The sequence below is a fragment of the Hippocampus comes genome, unplaced genomic scaffold (assembly GCF_001891065.2).
Source record: "Hippocampus comes isolate QL1 unplaced genomic scaffold, H_comes_QL1_v1.1 scaffold2, whole genome shotgun sequence".
In the NCBI taxonomy this organism is placed as follows: Eukaryota; Metazoa; Chordata; class Actinopteri; order Syngnathiformes; family Syngnathidae; genus Hippocampus; species Hippocampus comes.
This window is the reverse complement of record NW_017805139.1, coordinates 2,262,342-2,282,180: the sequence shown is the minus strand read 5'-3', so window position 1 is coordinate 2,282,180 and position 19,839 is coordinate 2,262,342. Positions and strand designations below refer to the sequence as shown.

General features: G+C 41.4%; 2 protein-coding genes and 1 long non-coding RNA gene across 3 annotated transcripts in view; 1 reads left to right on the top strand and 2 right to left on the bottom strand.

Annotated features, from left to right (window-relative positions):
* Positions 1–1,046: 1,046 nt before the first annotated feature.
* Positions 1,047–5,284, bottom strand: foxr1 (forkhead box R1). Its single transcript, XM_019867227.1, has 7 exons — positions 5,062–5,284; positions 4,512–4,604; positions 3,775–3,989; positions 3,500–3,562; positions 3,274–3,401; positions 1,224–1,456; positions 1,047–1,118 (listed from the first exon to the last, which is right to left on the bottom strand). The coding sequence occupies exons 1-7, from the start codon at positions 5,279–5,281 to the stop codon at positions 1,090–1,092; spliced, it is 981 nt and encodes a 326-aa protein (XP_019722786.1). The 5' UTR covers positions 5,282–5,284; the 3' UTR covers positions 1,047–1,089.
* A 726-nt stretch (positions 5,285–6,010) lies between these two features.
* Positions 6,011–14,964, bottom strand: atp6v0d1 (ATPase H+ transporting V0 subunit d1). The gene is made up of 8 exons (XM_019867533.1): positions 14,778–14,964; positions 13,433–13,604; positions 12,964–13,142; positions 12,146–12,225; positions 11,801–11,878; positions 9,799–9,975; positions 9,057–9,134; positions 6,011–7,472 (listed from the first exon to the last, which is right to left on the bottom strand). The coding sequence occupies exons 1-8, from the start codon at positions 14,902–14,904 to the stop codon at positions 7,311–7,313; spliced, it is 1,053 nt and encodes a 350-aa protein (XP_019723092.1). The 5' UTR covers positions 14,905–14,964; the 3' UTR covers positions 6,011–7,310.
* A 3,162-nt stretch (positions 14,965–18,126) lies between these two features.
* Positions 18,127–19,839, top strand: part of LOC109514380 (uncharacterized) — a 10,093-nt gene continuing 8,380 nt past the window's right edge. The window contains exon 1 of the long non-coding RNA XR_002167980.1: positions 18,127–18,137. This is a non-coding gene — a long non-coding RNA (uncharacterized LOC109514380). The remainder of the gene's footprint in view (positions 18,138–19,839) is intronic.

The window sequence follows — 19,839 nt, the reverse complement described above, 5'->3', positions numbered from 1 at the left end:
GTGAACGAACGAGGGGAGCCGGCTCCTAATAGGAGCCGACTTTTTTTTTTACTCCTGGTTTTTTTTCCCCTCCTTCGGTTAAAGCCGCACGTGATTGGTCCGTGGTAGAAGAGGGAGGGGAGGGTTACACACACACACACACACACACACACACACACACACACACACACACACACACACACACACACACACACACGCTGCAGTTAAGAGAAGGGGAGGAGTTAGAGACACACAACGAGCAGCACACGAACAGGAGAGAGGGAGACGAGAGAGCTCGAGCTCGATAGCGCAACAGAGAAAACAACACGGTGGAAAGTGGAAAGGCGAGAAAATGGATCGGAAACGCAGTGAAATTTGGACTCATTTCAACTTAATTGATTGTTCAAAGGCAGCGTGTAGACTGTGCAAGGTTACAATATCCAATATCAAATTTTAATTCATAATTTGTTGTGTGGTAATCAAAGCTTACTTATGTTGTTTTACTGTAAATAGTTCAAAGCTTATAAATATACACAGTCAGAGATTGGAACTTTTTGTTGACCTTGTTTTGAGATGGGTCTTTGTTTTTGTACTTTGTAATTTATTTTTTGTAGCACTTCATGTTGTACTCCATGTTGAGTATGTTCAGAAGAATATAAATCAAGCCATATAAATAATAAATATTTGATATATTGTATATTTTTTACAGTAGTAATTCATTTTACACATAATTTTACATTATTTTTGGTAGTAAATTAATTTAAGCAACAAAAAAACTGAGGAGCCATTTGGGAGCCGAGCCAAAAGAACCGGCTCTCTAAAAAGAGTCGGATTCCCATCACTAAAAGGTACCAGATTCCTTCAACTTCTCTCTGTTCCCGTGTGCATGTGTCACAAGGGTGCTGCACTGGTTTAATTTCTGTATAGCTCACTGTGAGAGGAAAAAAAATGTTGACATTAACTTTAAAAGCAGACGATGCAGCAAAGATTTTTAACACAAAATATCAATGAAATTTTCCCAATGCCTATTTGAATGAATGAAGCATAGGAAAAAAAAAACTAGAAAATGTTTTTGCATCATTTATTCTTTCATGCTTTTGATAATTGCTGTCACATCCCAAGTAGTTTTGTAATTATATCTGCAATAAAGAACATGGGAAAGGGGAGCAAATTAGTCATCACATCTTCATCTTGAAGTAATAATTGTTTTGCTCTTTCACATATTGTAGTTTGATCACATTCACCTGGACAGGACATGCTCCTCTCCAACTGCTTTAAAGATTCCACCGGCAACGCGTGGAGCTCATCCTTCAGTCGGTGTTGGCCGTCTAGAGTCAGGTGCCAAAAGCAGGACTTTCTTTTACCATCTCTGCACATCTGATTACAGGTTTTGCGGAAGCTGCTGTTGAAGCACAGGTTGTGTCGAATTGTGTTCTTCCAGCCATCAGGAGCCGTCTGAAAGAAAGGGAAGTGTTCTCTGGGGAATGACAAAAAGTGTATGGTCAGGCTACAGTGCCATTAAATGGCTACAGTCATGGGCGTCATTAGGCCTATTTTAGGGAGGCTTCAGCCTCCCTAAAAATGTCTTTAGCCCCCCTAAATAATTTCATTGCATTAATTTAAAAAAAAGTATTATTTATTTTTCCTGTACTTTTGCTAATATATTGCATCAAATTCAATGTAATGTGGCCATTTTAAATTATATGCCTGTTGCGTTAGCATTTGACGTGTCTGTCACCATCGCCACGTCAAATGCTAACGCAACAACTGACAGTTCATTGCCGAAAGTCAGGTTGAGTCGACAGCATGGATATTCGACAGTTTTTTAGAAAGGTAAATTAAGTATTCAATGCATCCATGCTGGTAAAACTAGTGACTATAGTCCGCTAAAATATCTCCAGTAACAGCAGAAACTGCCCTGTAACAAGTGTTCACTTTTGGATAAATTAAGGTGGTGCTTAATAAAAATTAAGCAACATTTTATTATTAAATACATAAATAATCATTACACCAACTCTTTGAGGCAACACCTATTGAGATTTTGGCCTATATAAAATAAATAAATAAATATAAAATAAATAAATGTATTTATTTGATAGGAATCAGGCTAAAGACGCACAGAGAGTGAGCGGGGGGGGGGGCTCTGCTGGACAGGGGAGTCTATCAGATCTCAAGGCTAATTTTACTTGCAAGGCTGTTCCCAAAATGCAATCGGAGCTTACAGTAAGTATTGAGCAGCAAACTTGTGTTTTTCCAAAGTGATGAAGCTTTTGCATCTCATTGTACTAACTTAAATTGCATATCACGGCAGACATCTCAAAATACATAGTCTTCTGGGGGCTCAGCATATATTAATACATTTTGGTAGAGAGGAATATAGGCCTACTGTCATATAGGTTATGTTATCGGGCATCCTTTTAATTTCCTTGAACAACCAAGATTGAACTTTTGAACTCTTTATAATTTCTATTATCTAGTCCAGTTAAAGTCCAGGGGAGGAAGCCCCATCATAGTAAAGAGGATACTAATGTGATGTGTGTAGTTCTTCATAGCCTCTTCATTTTGCTCTCAAAGTGCACGGAATTGATGGATTTTTAACAGAATGTAGAAAAAAATTCTCCCGGGGGGGCATGCCCCCGGACCCCCCTAAAGGGGCTGTGTTCCCCTTGGGGCTACGCCCCCCTTGTTCTTGAAACCTAGTGACGCCCCTGGCTACAGTATTCCAAAAATCCTAAATATTTACTTAATTTCCACTGAGTATGTGCCATTAACAATAAACAGAGGGATTCTGACATTTGTGAAGACAACAAATGTCACTTTTTTGCAGTCAACCACAAATTGTGAGATTCCTCCTTCTCAATGTTGCGCCAGTCCTCCTTATGATGTGCTGTACCTTTGATCACGAGCTCGTCAAGTGAGTCTCAGAAGGTTTCTTTTCCCGCCTTTCTGTTGAATGTTTACCAATGTTTTCCATATTGTTGTAAGCAAGCCGTTTGCATTCATCATGGTGCCTTGACAATACACATACCTATTCCTGTGTAATCACAAATGTGAAGGAAAGCAATGTATGATAATGCAGTATCGTTGTTTCCAGCCAACCAAAGCCCATTGAAGCAGTAAGACCCCCCCGCCACCTCCAAAAAAGGTACAACTGAGGATGACTACAATGAAGGTGAAGCAAAGCATCTCATTCTAATTATCATATTTGCAGTCTACGTCAGTTGTGGTTAATATCATGACATGAAACCATCCATCTTGTACTCCATTTGCCACATGCGGTGGTCATTTTCTGACCTGGTGAAGTTGTAAATCTGTTGAACTTTGAGGCTCCCATTGTGACTGCTTTTAAGTGCCAGGGCAATGAGGATGCAATAATTCACTGGTGGACGAGGCCAACATCCTGGCTTCAAGGTTTTGTTGTCCTGGGAAAGAAAAAAAAAAAAAAAAACAGATTTCAGGTTTTCTTGACGACATTTTGGAATGTTCTTTTAGGATCATGCCATGTGTTAGGTCTCCTCACCCATACTTTTGGGGTTCTCCCCTTGCGTCTGCGATGTCTCTTCTGGCTAGAGGAGCCTTCATTCTTCGTGTCACAGATAAAAAGTAAAATATTGTTTGCATCACTTACAATCTACTTGTGATCTTCTTCTGCAACTAAATCCTTCTGGATATTTATTGAGTACAGACTAAAATGTGGCACACTGGACAGTTCATGCTCTGAAAATTCTATAAATCATTGTATGTCAATTGTGTTGCAACATGTCCAGTATGGACATGTGCAGTTATATACTGTACCATGCAGTCATTGGATGAGGAAACAACGCGCGTTCCTTTGTTCTGGGGAGAAAACGTGTGTCGTTTTGTGACTTGTGAACACACAACCAGTGGATTTTGGGTTTCCTCTGGAAGGTCTTGGAGAGTCAGCGAACCTGCTGAAGGTTCTCCATCGACGATCGGACAGGCAATGTTAGGATTGACGAGGAGCCACAGGTTTGGCTTCACAAAGGTGTCTGACCAAAAAAATAAAACATAAAAACCCACACAGACTAAGAAGAAAAAAAAACCACTAAAACAGGCACATGCAGAGTGGAACTACAGACCCAGTCTAAGGATAAAGTTCCTCTTTTTCCATCATCTATTGTTTTATTTTGTTTTTTTTGAAATGGTCTTTTTAAAAATTATTTTTAAATTGTTGCTTTAAGGCAGGGGTCACCAACATGGTGACACAAGGACCAAATAAGTAGCCCGCAGGGCTGTTCTAAAAATACCTCAATTAGGATGTAGTGATTTGACAAATGTTTTATCAGTGATCATTTGAAAATGTAAACAATGGAGGGCATTTGTGGAAATAACGTGTTGCATATTGGTTTTTAGCCTTTCCCTAATTGTGAGAAATTAACACGTGCATGCCACAATTACTCATAATAGCTAGGGTTGTCACTGACAAACCTGTTTTAGAATTGATTACTCTGCTCATCATTCCGCCCCTTGTTTCGGGGCAGACATTTTTGTAGTCAAAAAGTTACACTCACCTGATGTTTTGTCATACCAAATGAACTCATCTTTTCTTCTGGACGCTCTTGCCAAAGGCCTCTGTGCCACATATTGGTCACCAAGTTTATCATCTTGAGGTTTAAAAAAAAAATAAAATGACACACAGCCATCATAATGTCCTTTATGAATTGTGCGGGGACAGTAACATTCTTTATTTCTTACTTGAGAAAATGTAGCTTATTCTGGAATTGATTCCATCAACCAAAACCAGATCACCCCCCCCCCACCCCAATTTATAAGCAAGCAAAACTCTGAATTCAATTAACTCTGAATCAACAAGAAAATTAGAGGATGTCAAAATTTCATCCAGATCTGATCCAAGCATTCAGTACAATTTTAGGTTAGCATTAAACATCCCATTTATTATCAGTTTGTTGGTTGGCGTACTTCACAAAAGGAGTTTCGGCAGAGAACAAGGCCGAGAGTGCGTCAACACCCGTCAAAGCAAGACACGCGCACGTTCATTCATTTTGCAAGCCAGCTAAAATTTGGGGTGACTTGAAACCAAAGAGAAGTTGAAATACTCACCTTGGCAAAACTGGTCAGTGGTTGTGAGAAGTTTCAGCTCCTTGTCCATATCCCAGTCTGTCAAACCGACAGAGCAGTGCAGGTCAACGAGTCGGGCAGTGGTTTGAAGCTGGAAAGTCATATTGAGATCTTGCAAAGAACTTGGGATTCCTTTTGCTTTTGGCCTCTTCAATTCAGACAAACCCGGAGGCTCATGTGTGGTGCTGCAGCTGGAGCTCATCGCACTTAATGAAACCAAGAAAAAGTTCAGCCTCCTGAAACACTTTTTGTACCGTTTGCTCCTTAGCTTTGCATTGAAAGATTTAAGAAGGAATTTGTATCAAGATTGGGAGGACAAAAATCGAATTGTAACAACACTCAAAACACCTTGAAGTGAAACTCATGCTTGTTCGTTAAGTGACACAAACCAGCCACAGTTCACATTTTGGAGTGAAAAGTAACTTTGATCGGAAATGAGTGAACGGTTTCAAAAAAATACATTTAGATCCATTTTCTTCACTGCATGTCCTTGTCACGCTTATGGGTGAGTTGGAGTGAATCCCTTCTGACTCAAAGAGGTCTGATCACCCTGGACTGGTCGCCAGTCAATGGCATGGCACACACAAACAAGCATTTATTCTCACATTTTCACCAGGGCATTCAACTTTGTCTGCAACTAAAATATAAGTGACACTTTTTTAAAACGCATAAGAATATAAGGTGTCTTTTAGAAAAGTTGAATTTGCCAAGTCTGGAATTCTGTGAGAGGAGCCATTCTGTAAAACGTTTTGCCTGCCGAATTCAAATCCTACACAAAATCATGGATGTACCAGAAGCAACAGTGGACTCAGGTGCAACCAGAATCTTATTTATTTTTGTTACATGTACAACACACTTGACAGGAAACATCAAAATCTGTATAACGTAATTTGTACAGCACGGAAAAACACAAATAGTGATTCTTTTTTTAAATATCTTATGTTTATATCTTTCATACACTTACTGCAATGTCAATCTGGAGTTCAAACATCACACAAAAGGTTGGATGCAGAATGAAAACTTATGTTCTATTCCACATCTTATATTGAACAACACTCAATTAGCCAACAAGAAGGTAGCGACTTAACATTTTACTCTATAGATTTTTTTTGGTGGGGGTGGGGGGAGGCAGGTTGGAGGGTTGGGGATGGAGCACAACAAAACACTGCTATACAGGTTGCCCTTAACATAAATATCGACAACTCGGGTAGCGGAATGTTTTCTTCAGACAGATGGTCAGGGTATTTGTGGGTTCCATTTTACTGTTTGCAGAGGTGATTAATCTCCGTCGTCTATGCTACAAGGTACCTTAGTGGCTGAGCCTGGGGATGAAAATGCTCTCAGAAGAGGAGCGATGAGCTTTGCCTTATTAAGGACATCATGACTACGCACATTATCAAGTCTGAGTCCTGTTCATTTCACTTCGGGGGCAACAGAAAGACCATCTGAAAGCATCACAAACTATAGTTTTAAAATGGGGTTGACGAACGCTCAAAAGACAACCTTTTCAAATTCTGACAATCTAATTTGATTATTGGCCGTGTCTGTGCAGGTTGTTGGTCACCAAATGAAAATATCATGAAAAAGTTGACCCGTTTAAGGAATTTCCCTCAAAAAGTGAAACGTGTATATTACTCATTGTACACAGACCGTTATATTTCAAATTTTCTGAGATACTGAATTTGAGAATGTCATTAGTTGTCAGTTCTAAATTAAAATAAAAATAAATAACATTTGAAATATATCAGCCTGGCTGTTATGAATGAATATAATATAAAAGATTCACTTTGTGAATGGCATTACTGGACTGAATCAACGTTTTCATGATATTCACATTTTATGACCGTCACCTGCATTGCTTACATTACTAGTCTCTTATTAGGAACTTTGTTGCAGTTCCAGTCATGCTTCTTTTACTCAGCTATCCAAACTGTTCAAAAAGATGCTTTCCACAACCTGGCATCAGAAAGAATACGCAGAGCACAGGGTTACGAAGAATATACAGTACAATGCATCCAAAAGTTTAGAACCAGTGCTTCACCAATGACCAACGAATGAAGACTTGTATAAAGGGCCATAACATGGTTTATGGAGGACCAACTTCTGCCAACAACGAAAGAATGAAGGCCGCTTGGCATGGTGGCATCAGATGCTTTCACACCGAGGCGGGAGTGAATCGACTGAGCCAAAACACTGAATGAAATGGGTCGGATGAAAGCAAAGAAGGGAACCTAAAAGATTGGAATGTAGTTGTCAATCTTGGCACGGTGCCGCTGGGCAATGCATTCGGCAATCCAGACAATGTTCCTGCACTCCTGCTCCTTCAGCTTGACGTAAGCGTAGAAAACACTGAAATGGAACTGATTCAGGAAAGCCAGTTTGTTCAGTTTCACCTGGAAGAGGAGGAAGTAGAACGGGAAGAGAGAGACCTTAGCGAGACAAAACATCAACGTATCAGTTACGATCACTCAAAGAGAGGTGTTCCCTTTGCCATTTATTTCTCAAGTGGTGCTTTTGATTGGGGCTTCTCAGCCTGTTCAGAGCCAAGGCACACATTTTATGTGACAAAACTCTCATAGTACACCACAAAAAAAAATAATAAAGTGTCACACTAAGTATAGTTTTGGCAATGTCAATTCCTTTGTTTATGTTGTGTACTGAAGAGATTTGGGTTTCAGATTAGAAGATGACATAAAAATTGAGGATACCAGCTTCTATTTCATGGTATTCGCTTCGAGACGGATATGTTGAACAACTCCGTCCAGAGCAACCTTTGTCTCAAGCCACTCACTTGTCAAGAGAGCAAAAGTATTGGAACAGACATGAACCCAATTTAATTTGCATCACATTTTAGGTTTGGTGGCATAAGCCTTACACGCAATAACTGCATCAAGCCTACGACCCAATGACTTCAACAAACTGTTGCATTCTTTGAAAATTTTTTCCTGGCCTACACTGCAGCCTCTCTTAGTTCTTCTTTGTTTCTGAGGGTTTCTCCCTTCAGTCTCCCCTTCAGGTGGTGAAATGCGTGGTTGATTGGGTTCAGGACCGGTGACTGACTTGGCCAGCCTAAAAACGTCCACTTTTTCCCCCTCAAAGTCCTTTGCTGTGATGGCAGTTTGTTTTCGGTCATCGTCTTGTTGCATGATGAAGTGTCTATGTACAGGGGTATAAAAATCTACTTTTCATTGCTTTCAAATTGCCACTTTTGAAGCATTGGCACTGACAACAACGTAATTCAACATTTTATTTCTGTATGACTTTTTTCCCTTCATTTCAAATGTAGAACAATGTAAGATAACACTGCCCATCAGCTGGGCGTTTAGTTGCACATTCGGTCATTGTTCCCATTACTTTCTGTTGACTGCGTCTTCCACCATTGATTGGCGGATTCTGTTGATGTCAACTTGCAAACCAAAATTAGAAGGAAAAGCTGGAATCTGATTGGCTGCACACATTTCTGCCACATCTGATGTCTGATGGAGGAAATATGCACACGGCTCGCAGCTGGTAACGTGGTATCAATTCTCAATCTTATAATCACCAAGCCCTACTTAGATTGACTTTTGGAAGCTCATCGACAGGGAGACAGGTTAGCTGATGCGCTATGAATTTTATTTACTTATTTTTGGTCTCTATGCAGCCCGATAACAAGTGTATTGGTTGGGGAGGAAATGTTCAACACACTTAGATGTGAATGCTATCAAATAAACACTGGAATTTTGAACTTTGAGCTCATATTCATCTTTTGATCTGACACCCAAATGTCATCAGTATAACAACAAAAACGAAGGAATTGACCTTGCCATTCCAGTGCTTTTGGAAGGGACTGTGTTGAAAACATGAAGATGGATCAGCAAAGGACGATTTGATCACACGATGTCAAACGGAGTATGTTTAAATCACAGCATTTTTTTTTTCAGCGGATATGGTCAATACAAAAACGGGAAGCAAGGGATTTATCAGCAAATAGGCACCTCGTGCTCAAAGAAGCGATCCTCCAGAGTTTTATCGCCTGGGTTGCTGCCAGCACCCTCAAACAGCAGCTTGTACTCCTGAAAAACACACACAGACACACGCACAAACATGTTTAATTGCACAATCGGCTGCTCACAAAACGAACACGAAATAGAAAGAAAATAGAGGGATTTCGAAAGTTGTCATTTACTTATCAAACATCCCACACAGAATAACTGCCGTGCATTGAGCAGGCCTACTGTGAAAAAGACGACTTGGGGTAAAACGAATCGCAGAGTAACTCGAGGACCTCGATTTAAAAAAAAAAACATTTTTTCCCACCTTGAGTACCCACTCATTTACATGTGTCCTGCCATAACCTCAGGAAGAAGTAGTCAAGGCACATTCAGCAACAACTGTACACACACTGCATGACAGTAACCAACGTGGTGAGAGGGCCAACTTCAATACCATGTTTTTATTTTGAAGTTGTTGCCGGGAGCGTGTTGCATTGTAACGGCTGACTTGACTCGTCTCCCAGACTGTGTTTGGAGTGTTGTTGCTCCAAACCCAATTTAAGCGATGCTGCACCGAGGAGGGAGAGCTTGTGCATAAGCAGACGTGTCTGTATGTGGCTCCTACTGCCACTCTGAACCTCCCCAGCAAAAATCAAAAGCCTCCTGTGGTTCTGACGTCACTGTGTCTAATAGTGATATTCGATAGATGCAGCCCTAAAGAAGACCAAAAATCTTTCGAACTTACGGGATAGTAATCAGCCACAGCTTTGACCTGCTCATAGTCGTCAGCCCGGGCCAGCTGAGCGAGACCTTCGGGGTAAAGCTTGCCGCAATGTGGAAAGAGCTTAGCACGGTCCTCCTTGGAAAGCTCCGTGCCAAATGAATTGATGGTGATGATGAAGGCTCTTCGATCAGCCTCAAACTACAGCAAAGACAGAAAGTTTCAAGTCCAGTGGGCTGCACTGGAGGACACAACTGGCCACGTTCTCTGAGCAGACATGACAGTTTTTATCAAGTCAAAACATGGAAAATATGCGTTGTGCACTGTAAATGTAAAAACCATACATTAAAATGCAGAGCAGTGCACACATGTTCTGGTGACTGCTGTCACTAAAACTGTTGGAAACCCTGTGGAAAGGCCTTTTTCAACAAAACCCTTTGTATCATCAAAGATTTGACAATGGTTATCATGTAATGTGTTCAACTCCGTTTATGTTGCATTGGGAGTCTCACTCGCACTGAACTTTGGGAGTTTCTGAGTGGTTCAAGTCTGCTCTTTATGATGTTGACGTTGAAGTGGCCTACCGTATTCTCACGACCACATGACGCATCACATTCGAACGCGTAGTGAAAGTGACGGGTGCCATTTCTGTATTTGATACATACACAAGACGGATTGTAATTATTGGACGCACGCAATGGTAAAACGTAAGCTTAGCTTTAACTATATGGCTGTCGGCAATCTTGTTGTTGTCTTTCAAAATGCAAAGTATGCTTGTCCCTCAACACTTGCCGTAGTCCAAGTGGGTATGTAGGCCTGTGTGGGTTGGTTGAGAAAACAATCAGAAATGGAACCTAAGTGAAGCCGGCAGAATAAAGGATTAAAATCTCCAAGAAAGTGTCTTTATTTAATGTAACGCAGAACATTACACTTTTTACTGCAGTAGGAGAGGAAGTTTGCCAGCTTTTCTTTGTAATCCGCGGGATATTGCAGCGCAACGGTCGTTCTACCCCGGATGGATAGATAGCGCCGTTTCATAAAACGAAAGCATCAAGCACCATGGATTAGTTGATCTTGAATTCTCTCGCGGCTGCTCGAGTCCCATGGTCCTACCCGTAGCTTGCAGTTTAAATTCTGCTTTGTAAGCGTGTCTCTTCGTAGATGCCATTTTCGGGATGTTGTTTTGCACAACGCACGGACTGACACCTACTGAGGGCGTGCCTCTAGCATTCCTCTTTCACACCCACCCTTCCCAATTTAAAGTCCGCATGCTGTCCTCAGTTACGTCCACCTTTTCTCTGTATAAACAACGTGCCAACACAACACCAGTCTGTCAAGCGGACCCGTCATCGACGTCACACAACAGCATTCACACATTTTGGAACTCAGTTCATACACAAGGCGACCAACATTATTAGGCGCCCCGTCCAGTTTGGAAAAAATTTAAGACTTTTATGTGCGTCTTATGGTCGTGAAAACACGGTGCATTTTGTTGTATCCATATTCATAAGCCTCTTTTTGTCGTGTCCGTATTGAAACGTAATTGAAAAAACACAAAGATACACATGCTGTATCTAGAGTGACCTATATGTGCAATTGTCTTTTTCCTATGCGACCTTTGACACCTGACCTCTGAGAGTGACTGTTATTGACCTATGGAGGTATTGATTTATTATGAAATAGTTTCTTGGGCAGAAACATGGAAATACATCAAGTTTACATTTCTATCAAATTCGGATCCTAAGACATCACTTTCTAATTTCATGCAAAGAAATTTCATATTCTGGAGGTTAATGACCCCTCGCTGACCCCCAGGGGACAAACGGAGAATGCCTCCACATCTTACAATATAACTTTTATTGTCAAGAGAAAACCCTGAATGTTTCATGCCTCTTTCATGTAATGCAAATTATGACGACGATCAGAGCTTAGCAGCCCCATTAAGAAGACCTGTAGCCACAACCTGCAAGTGTATCAACAGAATGTTGTGCATTACTTTCAATTTAAAAGCGAAGCAGATACTCACCTCCAAGATGGGACACATGGTATCAGCTGTAGTTCCTCCAAGGTTGGAACAGAACTTATAGAATGCTTCAAGATAAGCCTGAGAAAATCAATATACAGACAGCAAATAAAATGATTGTCAGGGGTAAAACCAACTTCAACAGTATTGAATGACAGTCTTGAAAAGATTGTGTTTCTATTAGCTACCACATAAAAGTCTCAACCTCTTATCAGAAGTTATCGGTCATAAAACTGCATCATTTCCACTGTACTTTGTTGGTTCTCCTGCTGTTGTTGTGTTTCTCCGTTTGGTTGGTAAATTCTTCATGCAATAACAAAGATCTGTGACCACAAGAAAATGTTTTACCTTGTAGAGTGTATTACGGATGATTTCAATATTCATTTCATCCAAGTCCTGCTCAGATATACAATCCTGGAAAAATGCAGCTGGAAGCAAAGTAGAACAGGAAATGAATTGCTTCTCATATATTTACAAGCACCCTCTGTTCTACATGAGCTAACAAGACTATTAAAACCGCTTTCCCATTTTACTGGTTCTACACCGGAATGGCATTGTTCGGCTCTGACGGGTCGCTTTTCCATTGAGCTTTTTCGGGGCTGCGCAGGACAATAGAACCACTTGGCACAACCACCTCGCAGGTCGACTCGAGCCGCAATGTCGCTCTCAACTGATTGGCCGACAGATTTAGGAGTTCAAGCGATGTAGCAAGTACGCCACTGCACACATAGTCTGGCAAGCCCCACCCACTAAAAAAGTGGGTCTACAGAGCATGCCATTCACTGAAGCTCACACTCACACAGTATTTCTGTCTTGTCAGTTGGTGGGTAGCTGTGTCTCGCTCATGGGTTTTTCATTTAGATGTGAAACTTCTGTGAATTTGATGGCATGTCATTTGCGACATCGGCACATAATGCAACGGCAATTCGTATTTTGAATCTCCGCAAAACCAGTGGCCGAGACTTGCCACTTGGGAAATATAGGAGAACCCTGCACGCTGTGACTGTGCACTAAGCAGTGGAGGCTTACACAGTTCAATTGACACCACCAGAAACCCACGGAGGCCAGGCCAAGTGGCCTCCTGCAGTGTGGTGTCGAGTCAGTCTGAAACCAGTCATGGAAAAGCGGCTTTCGTGTCTGTTGATTGAGCGTAAGAGGGCAATTACCAAGGGGCGTGTCCACCAGGATGGCATTATACAGCTCAGCTGGAGTCTGAGCGATATTGACCGCCTCCATCTGCTCGAAGCTGCCCAGTGGGTGACACTTGGGCACCAGCTCAGAAATGGCCCGCTGGTGAAGGGTTCCCGTGATGAGCAGGATGACATTATCAATCATGTAACTGTACCTGTGGTCACAATCAGAGGGACAAGAGGTATCAGGAATGTTTTTAAACACCCAACAGAGCAGCACAGCTTGTATTTTCATTCCCCTTTACAATTAGGGTACCTATTTTAATGATGTTCCAGCATTTATTGGTTTTAAACAGACCTATGTTCTGCCCTAAGTTCTATTTGTTGCACCCTTCTACTGGACTTCATGAGATTGTGCAACTGGTCAAAATACTGTTGAGTGTGGTTGGTGTATATGGGAAATGTTAGTGTGTGAAGTCTTGGAACACAAGCTGTACTTCCTCACGTAATGAAATCCATGAAGCTGGCCAGTGGCTCATATGACTGGTTCCTCATGTGACGAAACTCAACAACCATCTTCTCCTTCAGCTTGTCGTCAATGACGGACACGGTGAGAGGTGAAGCCTCGTTAGCCAGAAAGCTGCCATAGTCTGTGCTCTGCAGGTGAAGTTTGAGGTCTGTAGGGAAGAGAAAAAAACTGATGGATTTAGCCAAGATAAGCAGTTACAAAAGACAAAATTACAGTATTATAGGAATGGTGAAGACACGCACTTGTCCGGATAGTAAACAGTTGGATATTATTGTAATAGATATTAAGTTAAAAGTTGCTATTTATTTGCTTGGTCAAAAATGTGTATGTGATGTCTTTGAGACCTGCAAGTGGCTGGCAACCGGTTCAGGGTGTACCCCGCCTACTGCCGTAAAACAGCTGGAATAGGCTCCAGCACCCCCGCCCCCACAACCCTTGTGAGGATGAAATGGATCGGAAAATGGATGGATGGATAGATGTCTTTGGGATGGAATAACAAAAGAACATTATTGATGAAAGGGTAGGAATATCATATAAACTTGAATGCTGTCTTAAGCAGGCAGCCAGTTCGTTGGGTTTGAGTGGGCGTAAGCTGTGGCCAATAGCAGCCCCTGAATAAATGTGCATTTTGTTATAGCTTTAATGGGAATAAAGCAACTGCAGAGCATCTGCAACTGTGTCGTCCTTTACACAGAAACGAGGACCTTATACTATCCTTAAAACAAGAACGTTTGCTCAAAGATGAGCAGCACATAAAAGTACAACCATCCGGAAACACTACATAGCAGATGTAAACACTAATGAATAATTACGTGTAAGTGCTATTCGTTTGTTTTTCCACACTACAACGTACTGGATGTCATTTTCAGGTTACATTTCACTCACGAATACGGGTTGATCATAAAATGTCAAAAGAAAGACGTTCCCGAGAAACCTGTTTAACGTGTGCAACGAAAACGAGGTAGTTTCACGAACACAAAGAAAGGTTACCCCCAACCCCATCATTTACCCACAATAGAAGGGAAAAATGACATTCGTATCATGTTTGCTAAGGTACGTGGTGATTATTGTACAGTGAATTTATGACTGCAAGGACGCTAGCACGAATTCGATGGGTCGCACTGTAGTTCCCATTTTACGGATGACACATAGCAAACGAGGAGAACAAATAGACTGTTAGTCCCCAAATTGAATAAACGTTGGGCAGTTCTTAACTTCCCGTATTCATTGTTAATTTAACTGGCCATTGAGTACAAAATGACATATAGCGTTCGTGAAGTTAGCTTGCACGGATAGCGAACAGTTATCACATTAAACTCACCTTCCAGGGTCTCGCATTGTACAAGGTTTAAATAATCAGCTTGAGACAGTATTCCGGCTTTAAATCCCCTGACAAGGCCCTCAAGATAGCCGTTATCGACGTTAAAATAAAGCTCAGAGAAAGGCATCTTATCTGATCGTTAGATCTCTCTCTGCCGCAGAATGTCCGACGAGTTGCTAAGCTTTAGCATTAGCATCAGCTGACCGAACCATGTGACTGACTGTCACCTGATCAGTCATCATTTCCCTTCCGCTCTCTCCATTTGTTCTGGATTTCATTTTAAGAAATATACATTAGATTACGCCGAATCTTTATTTTAATAGCGTGACAGTAAAGTTGCACTACATTCAGAACCGATTCCAAGCATGCAGTTACAAATAAAGTAACTATTGTCCTCAGATTCAAAATAAACAATTTCTCACCTAACTCGCTGTAAATTTGACTTTTGTAACGTACGTATAGACTACGTTGTGTATTGTAAAATAACATTGCATTGTTATCTCAATACAGTTCGTGGTTGAAAATGGCGGCCCGATTGAGTGGTGGCAGGAACAGCGCACACCAGTTGTGATGGGCAAAATAAAAACTATTGCTTTATTTTAATGTTCATTATTCGATGCTTGGTTCACATTCATTCTCGACTGACACCTGGTGTACAGTGGTAAGTATTGCAGGTGGAATAGAGAAACCACTTGAGGATCTCCTCTGCGAATGCGCGAAAATCGAGCGAGAATAAAGCGAGACTTTCAAACATGTGGATTTGTATGACAGTACACAGGCGTAAGGCTAAAAGCTTTCAGTCACTGCTTAAAAGGGGTTATTCCTCATGTGAGAAAACAGAAAGTGCACGTTGCAAAGGAAAAATATGCCGTTTTTGAGGGAGTAAACCTTGGAAAAAAAACATGAAACTTTGCAAGCACATCACGCCTGGCAAAAAAAAATATATATATTTTTTAGAGATTTCTTGTGCAATTTACAATAAATGGCTCAGTAGCCGGCACTTACATTTTTAACAAAGCATTCTCTGTTGTACGTTTTCATTGAAAGCTGCGAAAATTGGGAGGTAAATGTAAAAGGCTTACAAAAAAGTCTTTTGAGCGTATAACGGTATGTCATGATCCTGTCCTGTTTGTGTTTCAGTCCGCTGCAGCATTGGAGGCACGAATGTCCTCGTTTTCCATCTGCCTTTAAAAGCTCAGCCACGCCGATAACTTGCTGTCAGACAATTCAGTCTAGCTCACGACCCTCGTTTCCAACTGTCTGTATTTTAACCCCATCCTCCAAGTCAGATCCTTTTTGGTTTTGTCGTGCCTATCCTGTATTGAAAGCTGGCTGTTTGGTACATCGCTGAGTCCCACAGACCGCAATGATATTGATCTTCATTGTTTTTATTTCACCACATTTTAAATTTATTTGACTGTGGATTTGTGCGTGTGCAGCTGCTGCTGCATGTGACCAGAATGTTTTTGACGCTGATTGGCTGTCGGCGATGTGCCACCATCAAAAGTTCACTTGAGTCTACTAAGGCTAAATGGGTGGAGGAGCAAATTTTTCAGCACAATCGATGTTGCGATCCAGACAGTGCTAGGAGTGTGCAGTGGGAGTGGCTATGCAGTACCTAAACATCTGTGGAAACTGAGAGCAAGTGAGAGGACAGACTAGGATGTCAACAAAGACATAAGGGTTGTTCATAAAAATTAAGGAGTGGTTCCACATGAGGTAACTATGTTCCATCAGTGTGTACAGAGACATGCCTATGTATATGTCGACACGCATGGACGGTTGTCAGCATTGGTGTCCTGGAGTTGCTGTCAGAGCTGTAGTCAAGTCCACCTTTATAGAGTCCAAGCCGATTTTGAGTCACAAAGGTCTGAGTCCAAGTGAAGCCCAAGACAACGAGGTCTGAGTCCAAGTCCAAGTCCAGGTGACATCAAGAGTAAACCTAAAGACAGAAAAAAATACTATTTTTATAACCACAAAATTATAGAAATGTTATGTTCAAAAATCTTTGATGTACAGTAGTAGTATTGGGACTCACTGGGGAGTTGAACGAGAAAGAAAGACAAACATACACTCTTTGTCGATTTGATGTCGCAATAATTAAATTGTCTCCCCGAAAGAATACATGTCTCCTTTATAGAACTGGCTCACTGGTAAATATTTTCAGCTAAAAAACTGACCATACACACACACCACAGAGTTGGCTGGAGGAAGGATTCCTTTGTCGTCACACCAGCAGAGGACATTTTCATCTTGAAAAGCAGCAGCAGGAGCGACAGAAAAAAACTATTGCAAAAACTCACGTTATTAAGGCAATTATAAAGATTTAGGTTCCTTTTCCTCCAGGTGACGGTCAGGGTAGCTTGAAATTAACGGAAGCCGGGAGCACGTATGTCCCCGCATTTTCCACCGGAAATGCGTCATGAGCTGCCGTGCATGTTAGCTGCTGCCTGTCAATCACTCATGGTACACTACTGCGTATGTGTGACATCACAAAACAAAGAGTAGCGAACTGCACAGCAGTTAGGACTTCTTTGACTCAGCGATGCTAAACCAACCGTTTTAAATATTACCATGTTTTTTTTTTTGTAAACACTGTACAGTAAATGGCAGCCCGGTGTTCCAGTGGTTCGCACGTTGACGTCACAGTGCAGAGGTCGTGGGTTCAATCCCGGCTCCGGCCTTCCTGTGTGGAGTTTGCATGTTCTCCCCGGGCCTGCGTGGGTTTTCTCTGGGTACTCTTTCCACATTTCAAAAACATGCATGGCAGGCTGATTGAACACTCTAAATTGTCCCAAAGTGTGAGCGTGAGCACGGATGGTTGTTCGTCTGTGTGCCCTGCGATTGGCTGGCAACCAATTCAGGGTGTCCCCCGCCTACTGCCCGAAGACAGCTGGGATAGGCTCCAGCACCCCCCGCGACCCTTGTGAGGATGAAGCGGATCGGAAAAAGAATGAACAGGAAACAATTTCGTAGCCCACACTGGTACATACCAAAGACAGTGTAGTGCTCAGCATAAAAAGAAAAAAAAGTGCGCCAAACAATCTGAAGCCACACCACATTCCTGTTGCATGGAGAACAACTTGCCTGTAAATGCTGTTTCAGGAAGTCAAGTTCAAATTTCAGGAAGTCATTCATGTCCGGGCAATTTGCAGTCTTCATTTTTGACTTGAAGGTCAAAATCAGCTTCAATCTCGTCTTCGCATACCAAGACAGTTTAACTGTGAGTTCTCCACCTATTTGCCAAAACTGTGGACTGTGTGGAAAAGGAATAGTGAGAGACCACATGCGAATGTAGTCAATATGCATGTGCTGTTCGGTGTGGACATAAATGAGTTGTAAATAATGCAAACAGACAGAGTGATGAAAGCATGTCTTCTGACGTAATGCGTGAAAATGATTCCAACAGTGTTTAAAACACATTTATCCATATATGACAACTGATAGATTATTTGGTGCATTTTGGTGTGATCCTGGTAGCTAACACACTAATGTATCTTTTATTAATTGCTTGTTACCCAACTTCCAGTATAATTTGTTTTGTTTTCAACCAAAATTTGGAAGATAATAAAATGAATCCTTTTTTTGTGTTAGATTAAAAGAAAATTTGTTAAGTCACTCTTTTTGCATTTTTGACTGTCATTTGAAAATGGACAGAATGAATAATGGATGGATTCGGCGGTCATAAAAGGTCACACACTGTGACGTAATTGTCATCATGAGCAATTATTGTGAGAAACTTCAGAGGCTGTCAATTCACACTGGTTGATGCTATTCATTCGTGGGACAATTAAAATGTTTGGAAAAAAGCAATGTGTCACGCATCAGCGTGGTATGTAGCAATTGGTGGTCGGTAGACAAAAAGTAAAAAAACAATTCTAATGAAACTGGGGTGCTGTGTTAAAGATAAATGGAAGCGGATAATAATGATTTGCAAATCACGTTTACCCGATATTTTATTGAATACACTCCAAAGGCAAGGCATTTAGTGTTCAAACTGATAAACTTGATAGTTTATAGCAAATACTCTTTAACTTTGAATTTTATGGCTGCATCGTGTTTCAAAATAGATGGAACTGGTGGCAAAAAAAGACTGAGGAAGTTGAGGAATGCCCATCAAACACATGTTTGGAACATCCCACAGGTGAGCAGGCTAACTGGGAACCGGTGTGGGTGCCATGATTGGGTCAAAAAGGAGCTTCCCTGAGCTGCTCAGTCATTCACAAGCAAAGATGGGGTCAAATGTTCACCTCTTTGTGAACAACTATGTCAGAAAATAGTCGAGCAGTTTATTTTCACCCCCACTCACCCATTTTAAATAGCACAGCCACCTTGTGCAGCATACATGCAGTTGCATATATGCTTAGATCTCATATTTTATCTTGCATTCTGGACTGAGTACAGTTTATTTTCTGACTTTATTTTGTGCATGCAAACACTTCGTTTTTCTACTTTCTTCCCTCCACATTTTGCTGCTGTAAATTGCAAATTTGGCCATTGTGAGGCAAATAAAGGTTTTCTGATCTAATCTTGTTTTGTGGTTATTTAACCCTAACCCCGAACCTTAATCATAACCCTAACTCTAACCCCTACACCAGTCTTCCTCAACTGGCGGACCGCGATCCACGACCGGACCGCCGACCTCCTCTGTCCGGACCTCCTCTGTTCGGACCCTCGGCAAATTGTATAAAATAATAAATTATAAAGTTATTTTTACGTTATACATTTTAGATTTGTGGACTATAATCTGCGCATTACCGCGATCGCTTGTTATAATTATCTGTTGTATTCTTTGCGTGCACGAACAGATATAATGCAGAGGACCGCAGCAGCGCGACTGCGTGTTGTATAATGTTTGACCAACTGGACACCCAGGCTGAGCACGGCATGTCGGCGATAACGATGCGCTGATTGGCTCCTTTGAACTTAAGGTGTGCCCATACATAAGCGTCAGCATATACAATGCGCTGATTGGCTCCTCTGAACTTAAGGTGTGCCCACCGTAAGCTTCAGCACGCGTCTATCCCAAAACACACGCATTCAAAATGGATGATTGTGTCAG

Coding starts and splice junctions, on each gene's coding strand:
- foxr1 (XM_019867227.1), bottom strand. CDS start 5,281: ATGAGCTCCAGCTGCAGCACCACACATGAGCCTCCGGGTTTGTCTGAA. Junction 3,990..4,511: donor TTGGTATGACAAAACATCAG/GTGAGTGTAACT, acceptor TTTTTTGGTCAG/ACACCTTTGTGAAGCCAAAC. Junction 3,402..3,499: donor GGAGAACCCCAAAAGTATGG/GTGAGGAGACCT, acceptor TTTCTTTCCCAG/GACAACAAAACCTTGAAGCC.
- atp6v0d1 (XM_019867533.1), bottom strand. CDS start 14,904: ATGCCTTTCTCTGAGCTTTATTTTAACGTCGATAACGGCTATCTTGAG. Junction 13,605..14,777: donor ACAATGCGAGACCCTGGAAG/GTGAGTTTAATG, acceptor TCTTCCCTACAG/ACCTCAAACTTCACCTGCAG. Junction 9,135..9,798: donor CTGTGGCTGATTACTATCCC/GTAAGTTCGAAA, acceptor TGTGTTTTTCAG/GAGTACAAGCTGCTGTTTGA.